A 19,910-nucleotide genomic window follows, 5' to 3' on the forward strand; every position below is an offset into this window, starting at 1 on the left:
GTCCTTTGACGGCTTCAGAGGAAAAAGCCTTGAAGAAAGATTTTGTTCACATCCACCGTACTAACTTTCAAAATCAGATCAATCATGGTTTTCCTTGATATCTTATCAAATTCTTTTAACGTAATTATTTAACTATAATTCATAAAAACTTTGCATGCATGCCATACACTCTGATGCACACTTTTGCTGAGCTAAGATTTAGTTAACAGGGTGCAATTTATTTTTGTGGCCTTTGAATTTATATTTTCAGTTAACATTTTTTATTTTTAGTATTTTGACTTATCTGATCTCTCATTTAAAGATAGACCAAAGGAGCAAATCTGGTGCAGTTAAAGATAACATTAGAAAGAAAATTATAATAAATATTAAAACTCAAAATAATGTGAAATATAAAAAAAGTTAACAGGACTCCACTGGGACAAGGAAAACCTTCAAATGAGAGGGTTTCCCAGAAATAGATGAAAAAGAAAAGCTTGACTATGGATACAATGTTGAATATCTAAAACGGGCTTTTGTTAGATCAGAGAATGGATCAACTCATTCCTTATATCTAATACTTTGTCTTTTTAAAATATAGCTGTTGAAAATTTAACCAGTTTTTCAAACTTAAGACAGCTTTCTAGTAAATCAAGATAATCTTTCTAGAACAAGTATGTGGTAATACTTCCCTGAATGAAGTTATTGGATTTTGTTTCTAGAAGGAATGAAAAGACTGGAACTACCAAGATATGATTCATAATTGTACTTCATGTGAAATGAATTTACAAATTGATACACATCAGACTCTTGCTGAGAAAGAACTAGTTACAACGTTTATAACACATATTGTGCTCTAGAAGAAATCAGCCCTAGGTCTCGGCAAACGTCTTTAGCCTATCACACTGTTGGACTTTCCACACTGTTCGATGCCAGGGAGCGTGGGAGTGCAGTCACTGTCACATGCTAACAGGTATCTTGTGTTACAAATGGATAAAATCACCGAGGAACAGCATGTAAATCAGTTCTTGGAATATTGAGCCTATATCAGAGAAAAGAATTGCACCACATTTGCTCTGTTAATCAATGAAAATTAAGACTACTTAAATGGATATTCTCTTCAGTTAGTGGTTATTTTATGAGCTCTGCTGCAGACCAGAAAGTGTGCGACGAAATCAATACTGACAAAATCAACTCCGTGTGCCGCATAGACGGGCAATGCTCCATAAACAAAGAACGCTGCCTCTGAATATTCACTCACTTACTGCTTATTTACCTACAGTTGGAGCCCACGTGTGTTGACACTCACAGCGTGGCTCGCTGCCACCATGAGTTTGAACATGTTGCTTTCACTTCGTAGAATAAGCTATGGTGGGTGTTTCTTGTCCCTGCTTTTCAGAGCCCTCTGTCCTTAGACTACCACCTAAACTGAGCCTGGCTCCCCAGTCCTTAGTTGGCTCCCCAGTCCTTAGTAGGCTCCGGAAATGACCTGAATTTATAAAGTAAGGAAATGAGGTAAGGCAAATATCTCAAAAGACATAAACAAACACATGCGCAGACATATGATTGCACACACACACACACACACACACAGACACACACACACAGACACACATACGCGCGCGCGCGCAGGCGCAACTTACTAAAAGTCGACGATCTGAGTGTTTCTGATTAGCATAGGGACTTTCTGATACAGGTTAACTGTTTCCCAGGTTTCAAAGTAAATTTCTAAATTATTACCTTTCTACCCACACGTGGTAATACTAGATTTCCTCTGAAAGGTTCACATTTATATAGAGAGACCCTGTCTTAACATGAGGCCAGCCTCTCAACATTCACAGAACGGTGACATCAGAGGCTACGGTTTTATTCTGTCAGCTGAGGTTCAGCTGTGGGTGACAAAAAGCACTGTTAGACCCTTCCCCCATCACTTGTCTCCCTTTTCCCGATATCTCTTTCATCTCTGCTGCCTTTCTACTGTCTATAAACTTTGGGGGTGAGGTCAGGCTATGATTAACCTGCAATAGGATAGGGTAGAGACAGGTGTCTGAATTAGAAAGGATATGCTAGCCTAAACTGTCCTGTGGTAAATTGAAAAATAATGCCAAATTCTTAGCAGCCATAGTAGTCAGAACCCAGTCATGCAAATGAGCATTCTAGGAATTTCCTGCAGAGTGTGGGAGATAAACATGAAGAAATTTGGGAGAAATTAACCAGGGCGATGTAGCCACCCAGAGTTAGCAATAAATAGCAGGAAACTAGCAGAGCTAACCCAGATTACATAATTTATTTAGTAATAATTTCTGTTTTACAGACATCTCAACTTTGATACTATGTAGACATCCAGATAGACAAATGAAAAATCCTGTTAGTCATCCAAATATTTTGCTTATTTTGTTTCAAACTATGTGTGTTTGGAAACATACAGATGGCTGAGGAATTTTTCACATGTTATCCATATCTTTGGCATTGCATAGACATATAAAAAGATAAGTAAAGGGGATTGTCAGTACACAGGAAAAATATGTTATCATGCAGGACTTCCTGAAAGTTGGAAATGTTCCCCAAAAAGCAGACAGAAGTGGAATTCGAAGGTTACTGTCTTCAATTTTTCTCTACCCATTTTTCTAGTCAGCTGCTCTAGTCAGCCTTTGGTCCACATAACTTCACCGAAACTGGTTTTGTCAGGTTTTCTACCTGTTAAAGCCAATGCTCAGTTCTCTGTCCTCATCCTATTTGATCTAGTAATAGGTTTGAGATGGTAAATTTTTCCCTCTTTCATCGCTGGTCTTCCAGGCCATCACCCTACTTTTCTGTGATTACTCCTGCCCCCCTGGCTGCTGCATTTCAACCTCCATTACTGATTCCACATTATCTTTCTGACCTCTAAATGCGGAGGGTACCAGGATTTAGTCCACAGATGTTTACTCCGCTCCCTTGTTGAACGGCCTCATTGCTTTAAATACCATCCTTTAATTATCCACCTCCATACCTGCATCACCAGCCCATCTCTCTTCCCTAAATTTATATATCCTGCTCAGCACCTCAAACTCTCTTCCTGATATGCCCCTAAAAATTTGTTCTTCCCACTATCTTCCCCATTTCAGTTTTTATCATTTCTAACTTTTTGTTGTTTCAGAAAAAGATGGGAGTCACCCTTGACTCTTCTCTTTTTTTCACACCCCATTTTCAGTCCATCAGAAGATTTCATTGGCTGTATTTTCAAAATGTGTGATCAGCTCTGTCCACCTGTATTGCTACCACTCTGTGCAAATCCTTGTTATTCTTGCTTCCAGATTATGGCAAAACCTTCTCCTCGTCTCTTTGTTTCCTCTCTCAACCTCATTCAGTACACTTTTTTGATCACAACAACTAAAGTGACCTTTAAAAATGAAAATCGAATCATGTCACTCTTCAAAATCTTCCAATAACCCCCTATTTTTTATTGCAGAATAACAATCTAAATTGTTACAATGGCCTCTAAGGGTCCCCATAATCTGGCAAAAAAAATTGGATCTTTTTACTCCACTCTCTTCTCTCTCCCTCTCTTCTCTCCCTCTCCATGTCCCTCCCTTCCTCCCTTGCTTCACTGTGTCCCACACTGACCTCTTGCTGTTTCTTAGGACTTTTTCATTGGCTGTTTCCTCTGCCTTAAATGCTTCTCCCCATAGGGATCACTTACCTCCTTTAAGTCTTTCTCCAAATGTCACTTTCTCAGTAAGGCCTTTCTTGACCACCCTCTTTAAAATTGCAATCTCCGGTGTCCTGGTCCCCTTCTCACTTTATTTTTCTCCACAACGTCTATCACGTACCTTGCTTGGTTATAACTCCTGATCAGAACATAAGCTTCATGAGGACAAGTCTCCTGTCTATTTGTTGACTTTATTTACCAATAAACAAAAACATTGTCTGGCACATAGCTTATACTCCATAAATATTTGTTGAATGAATGGGATAGATTGGGTCATTTGTTTAGTTGGATGTTTTGAAGAATCAGAGAACAATTGGATCTTGGAAATAATCTAATCTAGAGTATTCCAAAGAACACTCTTTCTGCTAATAATTGTTGGGCAATGAAAGAATTCTATAGTCAAATGATTTTGGAATTCACGTTATCACACTGAAAGTTTTGAGAAGATCTGTAGCATAGCCAGCAATCGTTTTGTGTAAAGGATCAGAAAGTAAATAATTCAGATTTTGCAGGCCATGTGATCTGTCACAACTTCTGGACTCTGCTACTGAAGTGCAAAATAAGCCATTAACAATATGTAAATTAATGAACTTGGCTGAATTCTAATGAAACTGTATTTATAAAAACACAGAATTGACTGGGTTTAGTTTGCAAGCCATAGTTTCCCAACCCTAATCTACACTGCCTATACTTTAATTTTGTTTAAAATAGCATTTTTATTACATTATAGGACCACCAAAAAAACCCCATAAAATATTCATTAGCATCTTGTTAAATAAGTGTTCCTCAGGACATAGTTTAAGAAACACTGATCTAGTTTAACCCTATAATTTGTTATGAGGGGTTTGGGATCCAGGATAGATTTTGTTAAATTCACACATGCAGCTACTGGGAGAACAGGGATAAATTCTATATTTTCTGACTCCCAGTTAAGTGTTCTTTTCACTTTTATGCCGCAACTCTTCCATTGCTGTCTAAGGACTCTGTTCTTCTAAATTTAAAATTTATTTTCAACTCATTGCAGAGAAACTCCGACGTACTTACCTGTTGAAATTTTTAATGTTGATAAAGATTAAGATAATTTTTTAATTTGATATGTCTTTTGAAGCACTCCTGTGTCTTTTTGAAAAGAAAAGTGATACTAAACAATACTGAATTTTAATTTTCTATGTGCACGTTAAGCCACAGACATAAACTTTTAGTGTCCATTAACTTGTACTCTGAATCGCAGCAACAAATACAAACAACACTACAAGTAACAAAGGTAGACACATATACTCTCATACACACATACAAATGGCCACCTCCCTGTTCAACTCAGCATTTATCTCTGCATCTTCTATGTTACTTCATGGCCCTCACAAATTAGGTGTATCCACCCTATTCTCAAGTTTATGTGGGTAAAAACTCAGATTTCCAGACTTTTAGTCATCCTTCCAGTTTTCTGTGTTCTTTCCTTCTCACTGGGGCTCTCCTTTCTTCAGACTTCATCACTCACTGAAGATTGTCCGGACTTCCAGTAAACCCGTCTACTTAGTATGCACAGAATAGCATGAAAACAAAAGATATGAATTCAATTGAAAGTTCACTTAGGTGAATCATTTGATGCTCTGAGTGCCTCCATTTCATTATCAGCTAAATGAGAATAACTAATACGTATGTACCTGTACTTCATCTACCATTATCTCACTGGAGAAAGGAAGTTAATATTTCCAGTGTCAGTTTCCTGATAAGTTGTCACACCACACTTACGAACATTAGCGAGAGATGGATAAGATAATGGTTGTATGTGCTTTGAGCTTCTCTAGAGAGTTCTGTTTCTCCTGTATACACACATTGATCCAGTTAAATTTGATTGTAAAGCTCTTTCTTTTTTTTTTTTTAAGTCTTTATTGAATTTGTTACAATATTGCTTCTGCTTTATGTTTTGGTTTTTTGCCCGCGAGGCATGTGGGGTCTTAGCTCCCCAACCAGGGATCAAACCTGCACCCCCTGCATTGGAAAGCGAAGTCTTAACCACTGGACCACCAGGGAAGTCCTATAAAGCTCTTTCTGTAGTTTGAACTAACCTGTCTCTCTTCTCCATTCAACAGCCTCTTTCCTTCTCAGTCTTGTCTGTAACCCTTCAAATACCTACCTATATTAATCTTAATGATTTTTTTAAATATAGTCACTGCTTCTCTGATAATCTTTCAAAAAAAGCACATTTTTCTTTTTGGAACACCCACATAGAGATGAGTTCCTGAAATTGATCTTGAAGAGGCAGCAGAGAGCGGTGGCGTGAAGCGAGATCTTAGTTCCCTGTTCAGGAATTGGACCTGGGTAAGCCTGGATGGAAACCAGGAATCCTAGCCGCTAGACCACCAGGGGCTAGAGGCTAGAAATAAGGTTCCCCTGGCTCTTACCCCCATTGAGAAATGCATTTCTCAAGGAGGCAAAAACTGTAGAAACAGGTACAAAGTTTATTATTAGAGACGTGGTACAACAAGTGGGAGAGCACACAGAGAAACAGTTTGTTTAGTTAAGACAGAAGCGAGGCAGAGATACACACGAGGAGAGAAAAGCTGTGGGCATCCCCCCTAATGAGGAGGAACGCAGTAAAGAGGTGGTTAAATCATTTCTATAGGGCAGTTCTTCCGGGTCTTTGTTCACCTTTGGCCAATTATCTGGTTTCTTTTTCCACACCTGACCTGCCCTAGGACCTCCCCAACACGTGTACACAACTTTTTTCACAGATGGATTCCAGCCCACAGGCCTCTGGGGGGCCTTGGCATCACCTATTATGGGGTGGTACCCCCTCCTTTCTGACCCCCAAGAAGCCTCCAAGGTGCAGTGTCTCCCTTTGCCCCAAGGATGGGAAACACGTGACCTCTTCATCTTTTACTCAAACAGGGTTTAGCCCCTCTCTGTCCCTGCCGTGACTGTTATCTTAAAGTGTCCACAGGAAACAAAGTCCAGCTATTTACCCTGTTCCTGTTGTAATTTCTATCTCAAAGTGCAAACAGGAGGCTGGTTGTAAATATCTAGCCTAGAGCCCACCTGCCTCCTTCCTCAGGAAATGTAAACAGGAAGCTAGTTGTAAATGCCCAGACTGGAGCCCATCAATCTCCTGCCTAACAAAGTCATCACTCTTTGGAACTGGCCCCACAGTGAGGAATGAGGTGGATATTAGAAATCTTAGGACTCATCTTCCCTTTTGGAAATAAATATCTAAATTTGACCTGAATTAATACCAGTCTCCTATGAATTCAGCTTCAGGATAGTACCGCATCCAGTAAACAGCCCAACAATTAAAAATAACTAAAAATTAGTTCCAACTTTCAATTAAACATCAAAGAGGAGAAAACTGACAACTCATTATTTTACTTTTTAAATCCTTTTTGCCAAATGTTCAAGTCACTCATCGATTGAGCACATCACTCGCCCAGACATTCACTATTTACTTACCATTCCGCCTTTCCCAAAACCATGAGTGCAAGGCCTTCAGTTCCATTCCGGTCCACCTCCCCATCCACCTTTCTTTCTTCATGCTTCCACTTCTGCAGAACAAAACTCCAGATAAAGCACAACTCTTCTCTGAAGTCAAGTAAGGGGGAAAAATTGAAGACTCAAAGATAAAATTATCTTTATCAGACACATCAGAAAAGGGAAATATGGCAACACACATAGATTAATACATTTTGTTGCTATCAACAAATTATAAATGTATGAGAATCCCAGATTATCAAACTGGAGGTCACTTAAAGCCAATAAAAGGAGCTATATGAATGGAAAAAAAGGTAGGCCATATATTCTTATTACCCCTTTTCTCTTCATTTTGGAGCCTTCTAAAGCAGCTTTAGTTCCATAATCATTGTCCTCTATTTTACCTCATTTATAACTTTTTAAATACCTCAGGAGTTATTTATTTTATTCTATATAGTAGGAAGCATTAAAGATCTCATTCTTTTTTTAATTTTTATTCTGTATTGGAGCATAGTTGATGAACAAAGTTGTGTTAATGTACGGCAAAGTGATTCAGTTATACATATACATGTATCTATTCTTTTTCAAATTCTTTTCCCATTTAGGTTATTACAGAATATTGAGCAACATGTTGGTTATCTGTTTTAAATACAGCAGTATGTACATATCAGTCCCAAACTCCCAATCTGTCCCAACCCCCCAAGCCTTCCCCGCTGGTAACCATAAGTTCTTTTTTTATTTAAAAGATTTGTTTTTTTGATATGGACCACTGTTTTTCAGTCTTTTATTGAATTTGTTACAATATTGCTTCCATTTTATGTTTCGGTTTTTTGGCCGCGAGGCATGTGGGGTCTTAGCTCCCCAACCAGGGATTGAACACGCACCCCCTGCCCTGGAAGGCGAAGTCTTAACCAGTGGACTGCCAAGGAAGTCCCCGGTAGCCATAAGTTCTTTCTCTAAGTCTGTGAGTCTGTTTCAAGATCTCATTCTTACTTGCCTCCAAGAGCCTAAAGAGGTAATCCAGAGACCATTGGAGAAAAGCCCATTCTTCTCAACTGTCTCCCCTTTTCTTTGGCCATTATTCGGGCAGTTCTGGAGTCAGTTCCTTCTGCATTATCAAAAAAAGGAGGGCCATGGAAGAGGTGAACCCTTCTTCTTTGGAGAAGGCCTTATTATGTGTCTACCTCTCTGGCCTGCCATTTGACCTTGGTATATTTCACGGGCTGCCTGGCTCTTACATGGGCAGGGAGGTGAGGTGCTGGAATTACCCCAAAAGCTGCTTCCCTCTCAGTCCTAAGTTTTGAGAAATCTATTCTTGCTTTGGTCCTCAGACTTTTGTGTGTAGTGTGTGCTCTCAACTGGTATTTCCTTGCTGTTGCTCTAAAATGCAAGGACTTAGAAATTGAGCTGGAAGGAAGAAAGGGGACCATCCAACTCCCCTCAGTGCTAAGGACCCAGGCCACTTAAAAGCAGGCAAAAAATAATCCAAGCAGTGCAACCAGGCTAACAGGAAGACTGACCTGGGGATTTGTATAAAGCCCCTTTCATACTCAAATTTTCTATTTTCTATTAATAAAAATATCTCAATATCTTGAGAGCAGAACTTAAATTTTTGAGAGTCATCTGCCTACAATCCATCTCCCAACCTTTGACATGACTCTAAATTGTTTGGAGATTCTGAAATTAAATAATGAATGATTTCTTTGAAAAAATGAAAATAGGAAAAAATATTAATGGGTTATAATTCTACTCTTCTCCCTACACACCAAGTCCCATGGCCTTCAATGTGCAATAGTGAGTGAGGAAGTTCTAAAGAAATTGTTAACACATTACTTTTAATATATTTTAACAATTCGTTTTGCAGTTCATCTTTTCCTTTGCTATGGGTGATGCAACCTTGAAATTTATTTAAGAGGAAACGATGAAAATGTACAGACCAAAAATATTTTTCAGCTCTGATCAGGTTGGGAATTTGATATTTGATTTCTGATACTGCCTTTTTCATAAATTGTAAATCAAATTTAAGTAAAGCTGGTGTCCGTGGGGCTTTTTCTTTTGTAATTTTCAAGATTTTACAGCCTCTAAAACAGCATAATTTCCAATTTTAAGACATCTCAATGGCTTTCACCTAATTGCGTTTGTTTACTTGTTAGTGCGTTTAACTATAATTGTTTCAGAATTAATTCTAGAAAAGATTTGACATTACAGAATGTAGTACTAACCAGAATGGACTGTGAAAACTTTGTTCTTCATATGTTCATTTTATCATACTTAGAAGAACAGGCCCTTCCACGTTTGTTTGTTTTTTTACTGTAGTTGTTCTGGTAATTTATTGCTAGGTAACAAATTATCCCATGCTTACTGATACAAAATTAGAATCATTTTATTTATGCTCACAGATTCTGTGGGTTAGTTATTCAGACAGGAAAGGTGGGGAAGTTTGTCTCCACTCCAAGATATCTGGGACCTCAGCTGGAAAAAAGAATGGCTGGTATCCCTTAAGTGACTGGGAACTGGAGTCATCTGCCAGCTTCTGCACTCACATTCTGACCACTGGGCTAGGATGACTCAAAGGCTGGGCTCAGCTGAAACTGTTGACTGGAGTACCTAAATAGGACCCTCCATGTGACTTGGGCTTCTCCGAGCATAGTACATGGGTTCTTATAGGGAATATCCCAAAAGAGGGAATACAGACAGCAAAGTTCCAAGAGAATAAGGCAGAAGCTTCAGAGTCATTTATGACCTGGCATCCGAAGTCACGTAGCATCACGTTTGCCATTAATCAACATGGTCACAAGCCCACCTAGCTTCCAGATGAAGGTACGAAGACTCCATCTTCTTTATAGAAGGAGTGTCAAAGAATGTGGGGCCATGTTTTAAAACCATCACTGTAGAATGGACTTGTAGACACGGTGCGGGGGAAGGGGAGGCTGGGACGAATTGAGAGAGTAGCACTGACATATATACACTACCATGTGGATAATAGATAGCTAGTGGGAAGCCACTGTATAGCACAGGGAGATCAGCTCGGTGCTTTGTGACCACCTAGAGGTGTGGGATGGGGAGGTTGAGAGGGAGGCTCTAGAGGGAGGGGATATATGTATACATATAGCTGATTCACTCTGTGTACAGCAGAAGCTAACACAACATTGTAAAACAATTATAATCCAATAAAGATGTAAACAAATCATTAAAAAAAGTGATTAATGGGATGCTTTCCATAAGTACTCTTCCTTATTTGTGATTCCTCAACTCTAAAGCAACAGTGCACATTTGCAGTGTGGCTGATCAGTGTTAAAAATGCCTATATAACCAGGTGTTTACCTTAGAATGCTTTTGGTTGCAAGTGACAGAAACCCTGACTCAAACTGGCATCAATTAACAAAATTGAAAATTTCAGCAGTAACGCAGGCAACCAGTTAAGAGAGGATTGGTTTAGTGGCTTATCAGTACTGAAAAGACACTTCTCTGCCTTATTTCATGACTCTTAGTGTTGACTTTATCCTACATCTAGTTCCTTCATGAAGAAAGTCTTGCTGGCGTGAGCAGTTATTCCCATGCTCAACTGTATGCTCAAGCAAAGAGATAAAAAGAGCTTTCCTCCCCTTCTACTTTACAGAGTCCTGAGCCTCACTCAGCTGGAACAGCATAGGTCACTTACATAACCCTGAAACAATTTCTGAGGTCAAAGTCAAGTTCTGATTGGCTTAGATTTAGATGCTCATCCCTGAACTAGTCCTGATTTCAAAGGGGATGGAATTATACCACTTGACTTCATAATGGGGGTGTGATTGATCCCTATAAATGTTGTGCCTGCTACCCACTGGGAAATAGCTGGAATAGGTGATGGGAAGGCGGCTGTAATTTCTATTTCATCTTGGAACATTCTCGGACAACATGAAATCGTTTGACCGTGAGGTGATGGAGCTATTGCCTTGGCCTCATTAGCATCATAGTTCAATGAGCCGAGAGTTCATGGTCCCATTCCTGTTCACTGGTCAGCGCCCTGCCTTTGAGTCAGGCCAATGTCATATTTAGAGCTGCCGTTGTTAAAGAAATCCCATTTGACAAAACAAGGAAAAAATAGCCACTAAAAAAGTAACTCTGAACTTGGCTGTTCTCTCCCAGCAAGGAGTGGTGGGAGAACAGTCACTGGCTTTCTGAATGTTTGGGATCATGTGTGTGCACCTGTGTCTGTGTGAGAGAATATTTCTTACTTTGGATAAATTCGGACTTTTGCCTGAGAAAGTAGGCTTTCTATCTGAGGCTATGAACTCTTCTTAAGAACTGTGAATGTCTTCCTCTGTTTTTCAGAGTTGACGCAGAACTGAATAATGTAGACTCTTCTGCCAAGACTTTTATTCATTGTTTTCCACTGCAGGTCGATGCAGCATGACAGGGTTATTGACCTCACTTTGCTGTTGAGAAAATAGGGACAGAGGGTTAAACAGCTTGCTATGACCACATGTCGAAGCAGGGACGGAGTTGGCATTAATAATCGTTTTCCTGGAATCTTGGCCCAGTGCTTTCTTTACAAAGAATTATGAAAGTTCCAAACGGAGAAAGAGAACAGGTCATAAAATACAAGCACTTTGGAACCCATCACCCAGTCTCAGAAATTTTGTGAGAAACAAATATTTGTAGACATAGTGGAAACCCCCTTTGTACCCTTTTTGGTTCCCACCCCTCACCTTCCCTTCTCTGAGAAAATCAGTATCCTGAATTTGGTATTTTACGTTCTCATACATATTTTTCCTCTGTATGTGTGTATCCATAAAAAATATGGTACAGGTTTGCACATTTAACTTTATATTATTGCTGTTATCTTGTATGAATCATTTTTTTTTTTTGGCTCAGCACAGTTTTTAGTATATATCCATGCTCATACATCTAGCATGTTTATTCATTTTACCTATTATATAATATTCCATGTCATAAATATATGTACATATGTATGACAGATTATCTCTATCATCATTTAGATTTTTGCTGCTGTTTAATATCATAAGCAATAATGCAGTGTACATTCTTATACCTTTTACCTTCTGATTACTTTCATGAGCCCCACTGGAAAAAAAGAATACTTTTATGGAGATAAGCATAGAGATTCAATTGCTCTGTCTAAGTTCGGTCCTAGAGTAATGCAGGAGTGAGTACCAGAAGCAAGACTTATTGGCCATATTTACATTTGAAGAAACTCATTCTAAATCTAAAACTGTTACCGAGCAGAACCCTACGAGGCCTTCCCAAGACAGACCCCTCCCCCATATCCTCTGCTTTAGCTCCTCTCTGAAGTACCCAGATAAGAGTATCTGATGCACATTTCCTGAGTTGTTTTACAAATGCTAAAACCGCCACCAAATGGAAGAAGTTACCTACTTGATGACCATGAGCGCTAGCCCCCAGACCTACCGGCAACTAAGGGTTGATAATATTAACCCCTGTGACACTGCCCTGTTACATCACCATCAACCAATCAGAGAATTGTGCACGAGCTGATCACATACCCTGGGACTCCACTCCCTCACCTTGTCTTTAAAAATGCTTTGCTGAAGGCCATCAGGGAGTTTGGGCTTTTTGAGCACTAGGTAACCAGGACTCCTTGCTTGTTGCCCTGCAGTAAACACTGCACTTTCCTTCACCACAACCCGGTGTCAGTAGATTAGCTTTACTGCTCATGGGTGGGCAGACCCAAGTTTGGTTCAGTAACAAAACCAATCCATGTTGTGTGTATACCATGATTTACAGTTGCTATATCAGGATCTATCATTATATCTTGAAATCTCACCTATTTAGTCATTACTAATGCTACTTCTTTCCAGAACCAGACCTGAATTTCTGTGGCCTACAGGATTTTTGTCAGGCTGAAAAAAAATGGCAGCAATCATAGTGATGGACTGAATAAACGAAGTTTTATCATTACAGAAATAGAAACAGTTGGCTTGAAAATTTTAAGAACATCAATTGACTTCCCTCTAAAAAGCATGCCATGGGGAGAAGGGGTGAAATTTCTATGGGACATCATTTTTGTGTATCTGAAAGCATTATCTTTATGTAGATAAAAATGAGCAAAGGATGGCCATTTGTTTGACTTATTTTTGGAACATTGTAGTCTGTTTAAAATGGCTGATTTAAAAATCTCCATGTCAACTATGAAACTAAATTATTTTGAAAAATTATTATGCTTTGTTCTGAATCCTCAGAATTCTGAAGAAGCTGGTTCATTGTGTTAATACTGGAATTACTTTTTTGTATCAGCAGCCAACTGTGAAGACAGTAATACAGATTTGAGGGAAATTACTGGCATAGGACTTGGGAGACTGGATTTTTGACTTGACCGTCTGACTATGAACCTTGTGAAAAAGTCACCTAAGCATCTTGGACATGGGGTTGCCCTAAATCAGTGCTTTGCAAGTTTTTTATGTTGACCCTTTATAGGTGTTAAATCAGTTTAGTGGGTTGGGGCCAACATTCAAAAGAAAGCAAGATGGAATAGAACAAAATATATTCAGGGTGCAGGGAACGCACTCAGGGTAAATATTATTTCATAAAATTTTTGTTACAAAGGGATGAGTGTGCATAACTGCTATGGGACATTGTATAAAGTAAACTTCTTCCTCTGTATTGCTTTTAAAAATATTTGAAAGTCATTTTTACCAAGTGATTTAAAAAACAGTCTCGGGGACCTCTCAGATATGGTTATGTCCATAATTAAAATTCACCAGGTGCTCCCATTTTTAGGAGGAAGCCCAGATATCCCAAAATAGCAGAAAAGACTCTTCATAATTCTTGCCTCTAGGACTGTGCCCTCCAAGGACATGGTGAACTACAAGCTTCCTGTTTCCATAGTACTGCCTCATATGTCCATGCCTTTGCTGACGTTTTTCTCTTGGCCTCAAATACTCTCTGTAGACACAAAGCATTACCTTTACTAGAAACCTTTTCATACTCAACTATTCTTCATTGAATTAGCCACTCCTTTTCTTAGGTCCCTATTATCATTTTTACTGTCTTGTGTCATAGCCCATGGTACAGTTGACCGCAGTTAATAATGGTGTAAAAAATCTATCCCACCCTACCAGACCATGGAAATTTGGAGGTCAGGTCTTTATATCGTAAGAATTTGGGGTTTTGTTTTCCTTTTCTTATACATATGTACTCTGTTCTCCCTTGCTCTTAAAATAACTGTGTTATTTTAAAACAATACATATTTATTGTGTCTCAAATGACATAAAAAGGCAGTTGAGGAAGGGATAGATTGGGAGTTTGGGATTGACATGTACACACTGTTATATTTAAAATAGATAACCAACAAGGACCTACTGTATAGCACAGGGAACTCTGCTCAGTATTTTGTAATAACCTAAATGGGAAAAGAATTTGAAAAAGAATAGATACACATATATGTATAACTGCATTACTTTGCCATATATCTGAAACCAACACGACACTGTTAATCAACTATACTCCAATATTAAATAAAAAATTATTTAAAAGGCAGTTGAAAAATCACCCTAAATCCCATAACCCAAAGAGGAGCACTGTTAACATCTAAACCGATGTCTTGCTCTGCCTGCGTTCACATAGAGAGAGAGGAAAGCATACACACAAGTGCAGGCACACACACCCAATGTTACACCAATAAATTCATTTATTAATATGACCAGTTTTTCCTTTCAACAATGTCAAGGACACTTTCTCTGTCAATGATATACCTGTACACAATTTTAAATTGCTGCTTGTTATTCTAAGTCATGGATTGTTTTGGGTTTTTTTTGATTGCCATTTATCAACATTAAGGGCAGTGATGGCAGATCTGACTTATTCCTTGTGTGCTAAAAGTATCAATTAGAAGGCACCATTATTGTCCTTACTTTCTTCAATTAGCTGTAGAGTCCTGAGCTGGCTTTGCAACTCTCTTCAAGGCACTCTACATTATGCCTCCTTCCCTTTATCCTTGGGCTGTGTCCTGTTAAAATCTCTGTGTATCAGAGTCTCCTACCTAGCAAGGCAATGTCTTTAGGGAAAGCTTCTCTTTCTTAAGAGAATCATTGGGACTTCCCTGGTAGTCAAGTGGTTAAGGCTCCACGCTTCCAATGGAGGGGGCATGGGTTTGATCCCTGGTCGGGGAACTAAGATCCTACATGGTGCGCAGTGTGGCCAAAAAATTTAAAAAAAAAAAAATCGTCTCTAGTTACATGGTAAAAATTTGACGTTTAACAGTTTTCCTATTTAGGAACTAATAAAGTAGAATCATGCATATATTTATATGAATATTTTGAATCTCATCTCCCTAAAACAAGGTATGAATCTGGATTGTACCTGACCTTCCTCTATTCTGTGGACAGGAAATTCAAGATGATATATAATTGTTTTCAATGCTCAGTTCCATTTTACCAACCACTTCCATTCTTTGGTAGATATAGATTGCTAGTACAGTTCTTTAGGATATTTCCTCTACTCTCTGGAGCTAAAGTTAAGAGCTATGCAGATATATTATTCTAATAAAATGAAACATCTGGTACAATTTTGTTAAGTGCCAAGCTTCATTATGATTAAAGCTTATTTGTGTCATTTGTGTGTGTGTGTGTGTGATCTGATTCAGGAACAGATCATCTATTTCTTCAATGTAACTGGATAGCCTAGGTATAGTCCATGTTGTTCTTATGTATTTTCTCCTGTTTTTAGCCTCAATTAAAGCTCTCAGGAGTTCTTCATCCATCAGTTTGTGGCTTCCACAGTAGAGTGTATTTTCATACTGTACGGTACTAACCCAACCACTCTCTTAGACTTTTTGTTTCCATCTCTATATTCTAATATTGAATCCTATCTCACTGAGTCTCAGGAATACTGGTGCCATAGTGTGCATTGCCTTAGGTTTTAATATAAACCATATGCCATTGATTACCCATGCTCTAGTTATGAGTGTGTAGAGATCTGAGCAATCAGTCACTTCTTGCTCCCTTCCCAATTATCTCATATAATTAACTATCACTTCTTGCGTTGTTTCTCTTTCCATCCATACCTGTGCTCCTTAATAGCACTTGTTCTCAAACAAGATAGACTTTGCCCCCAAGGAACATTTGGCAATATCTGTAGATATTTTTGATTGTCACAATGGGAAGGGTACTACTGGCTTCTAAATGGTAGAGGTCAGGGATGCTGCTTAACATCCCACAATGCAGAATATAGGCCCACTCCCTACAACCAAGTGTTAGCCAGTCCAAAATGTCAATATTGCCTAGTTTGAGGCATCTTGCTGTGTAGAAAGAAACTGACTTCATGTGTTTTGGTTGAACTTTCCAATTCCACATCTGAGATGTTCAGTTTGATATAGTCTCATGATTCAGACTAGCTGCTCAGTAGCCAAAAATGGAAGGTTGTATCTCATGTTTCATCCTCATCCTATACTTTGGTTGAAGTGAGGCAGCCTTTGTTATTAAAAACAGTTCCTTTCTTGGTGAGTGTTATATCACCCACTGACATTACTCCAGTTACACACAGTAGGGAATGAGGGAAACTGAGGCATATTTCTAAGTAAAAGAATAAAACCGGAAGGATTAATAAGTATGATTATCCTCAGATACTCTCTGCTCCAAATGGCATTGGTCGTCATGGAAATTACATTTGCAAATATATTAAGGAAAACTCCATGGGCAGCTTAATACTAATACGGTTTCCTTTTTTTCCCCTCCTTTTTTGTTTTTCAGACATTTCACATTTTCAAGAACAAAATGATTTAAAAGGATTACTAGAAAATCTCCATCAAAATATTCAAGCCAAAAAGAGAAAGAATGTAGAAATCATGTGGCTGGCTGCAACGGTAGGCACTCTCCTGTCAAATGGTATTGCCTGTCACCGTGATGATCAGAAAGCATTATCGGGTATCTGCTATGTAGGGTCCAACCTCTGCACTTTGGGCTACCGGATGTCATTCTCCATTACCCAGGAGATTAGGCATCTAGTCTATCAATAAACAAGAACACAAGATAGAAGAAGATGTATTCAACGAGAAAGAATCTTACTCATTGGCTTTTCTTATAAATTCGGGATGTGTTTGAGGTTAAAATCAAGTGTCTGTGATTTTCTTGATATTGCATGTTGCAATGTCAATAGCCCATGTAAGTCAGGGTTTTGAAGTGCTGCTCTAGAGACATAGGGTTTCAACAGAAAGTGGTTATCAGATCTCTGACTCACAGCCTCAGTAAGGCTCCTGGACATATTGTTTTGTTAATGAGCTTGTAAATGCGTTTGTCAATTTAGATATTGGCATAGAATTTATTACTGATGTATTGCTCTTAGGGTAATGAGCTATATTTTGTATGCTTCTTTCTCATTTAATGGCACCCTCAGGGTAGAAGAGCTGCCTGCTTTCCCACCCCCAGATTTCTACAAGGTTGAGGGAGAAAATCATGCCTATAATTTTTAAGCTCTTATCTGGCAACCGTTCAGGTATAGCTCACATGAGTTTTGTTAAACATTCAGACCCAGAGATCCTTTCACTAGGAAGGGATCTTTTCATCAGGAAAGGCACACATTGGAGATCTTTTTGATGAATGCCATGTTTGAACTTACTGCACAGGATTGCTTGTGTAATTTGGAGTTCGGTGTAACAGATCTTCTCACATGTGCTATTCATTCTCTATCAATAGCATTTAAAACAAAGCCTTTCCCCCTACTGCCAGCGCTTCAATTATAATCTAATATTACTTACTCTCTTCTGGGAAAAAGGAATGGATAATTTACCATGAGTCTACATAAAATAATTTACCAAGAGCAAGGCAGAGGAAAGCTGCTTTAGTTTCCCTTCATGCCCTCTTGGAGCCCCAGGGAAGAACATCAAAGGTAACAATATGAAACGTTGCTTTCAGGCAGCTCATTTACACTGGTCCCATTTAGCATCATACTACATTACATGAAGGGTGTTTTTAATAGTTCTTTCTCCTGTGGCTGCTCAATATACCTTCAAAGACTACTATGGTTGCTAATTCTTACGAAAATTTCACAAAGACAGGTCGTAAGTTATTTTTGCTATATTACTAATGACATGATAGCACAAAAGTAGTTTGATCATTTCCCAAGGCCATCTGACAACTTAGGAACATATACATATGTCATTATACACATATCGTGCAGTCATGTAAATTGACAAATGAAGGATGCACAGGTAGAACCTCAAATGTATATTTCCTCTAGTACATGTAGTTTTCTCATTTGAATATATTAAAAAAATTCCCATAAATCCTACGTTTCTGAAATTTTTTTTGAAATGTATATACCAACCAAATATGGCTAACTCACAACTTACCATTGAATTCATGAAGGGGTGATTACTTGATAAATATACAGCACCCATAGTGTGCAAATTTGGCATTCTGTAGGAATATTGACTTTATTATTAATAGCATGTCTATAGAGTGATACATGAGTTTCAATATCCTCTTTGTAAACCAGGGACCTTGGTATTACTCTTAAAGAAATATAGAAATTCCCTTTGACATTTTCCAAAAAGTTTTTATTTCTGTCTCTGTTTTATTATTCTCTCTTCTTTAAAATGATTAATGAAATACTGCTTTTGTTAATGTTTTACATTCTAATTGAAAAATGTAAAGCTATTTGGTTTTATCTTGAATGAATTTTAAAAAATGAAAATGAGAATTTGAAAAGACCAAATAACAAATTAAGCTAATGTTAAATTAAGCTCATATAGTTCAAAAGAGTTGTGAAATACAGAAACCAAGACCCAACCTGTCTGCTTTGATGGAATAGCCCCAGCTTCTTTTTTTTTAATAAATTTATTTATTTTATTATTTTATTTTATTTTTGGCTGCGTTGGGTCTTCATTGCTGCGCGTGGGCTTTTCTCTGGTTGCAGCAAGCTGGGGCTACTCTTCATTGCGGTGCGCAGGCTTCTCATTGTGGTGGCTTCTCTTGTTGCGGACCACAGGCTCTAGGTGCGTAGGCTTCAGTAGTTGTGGTGTAGGCTTCAGTAGCTGTGGCACGTGGGCTCAGTAGTTGTGGCTCGTGGGCTCTAGAGCACAGGCTCAGTAGTTGTGGCACACAGGCTTAGTTGCTCCGCGGCATGTGGGATCTTCCCAGACCAGGGATTGAACCCGTGTCCCCTGCATTGGCAGGCGGATTCTTAACCACTGCGCCACCAGGGAAGCCTGCCCCAGATTCCTCTTGATTTTAAATTTGTAACATGAAATATCCTTAGTAGGATAGTTGCATACAATTGTGACAATGCATTTTAAAGAATATTCATTCTTTTTAAAAATCGCCTCTCATAAGTGACCATTGAGGTCTGTATTTTGTTACTATAAATATAGTCAAGCCTTTGTTATTTTATATTAAAATTTTTGAAATACTATTTATTTAAATGCGTTAGTGTTTTCTACAAGAAAGAAAAAGATTATATGTTGAAATCATGCTCTCACATTTCTCTAGTCACTTACGTTGGAGATAGTGAGAAAGTACCTAAGGGCTAATAAGGACTTGTAAATCCTAAGCTAAGTATCAGAATCACAATTAAATCATGATAAAAACCCTTGATAAACTGTATTATTATATCCTATCTTCAAATCAGGCAACTGTTAAGGCCTCCTCAATGGCAGATAATAAAGCAGGCCTGTATTTCATCAGAGTAGATGTATCTTAAGTGCATGTTGACTAACATTGTTGATGCATTACCATGGACTAGGGAAGAGAAAAGAATGGAGTGATTCACCTGTTAACCGTAAAGCAGTGAGACCATAAATTATTGCTACTTACAGATTCTT

The 19,910-nt window shown here is 38.5% G+C and overlaps 1 protein-coding gene across 9 annotated transcripts in view; it reads left to right on the forward strand.

Moving 5' to 3' along the window:
* INPP4B (inositol polyphosphate-4-phosphatase type II B) overlaps window positions 1-19,910 on the forward strand; it is a 752,704-nt gene that overhangs the window by 683,724 nt on the left and 49,070 nt on the right. For all 9 annotated transcript variants that reach the window (XM_061192573.1, XM_061192572.1, XM_061192579.1 and 6 more), the window contains one exon: window positions 16,843-16,955. In XM_061192573.1, the coding sequence (XP_061048556.1) occupies window positions 16,843-16,955 (113 nt within the window). The remainder of the gene's footprint in view (window positions 1-16,842; window positions 16,956-19,910) is intronic.

The sequence above is a fragment of the Eubalaena glacialis genome, chromosome 5, assembly GCF_028564815.1.
Source record: "Eubalaena glacialis isolate mEubGla1 chromosome 5, mEubGla1.1.hap2.+ XY, whole genome shotgun sequence".
NCBI lineage: Eukaryota > Metazoa > Chordata > Mammalia > Artiodactyla > Balaenidae > Eubalaena > Eubalaena glacialis.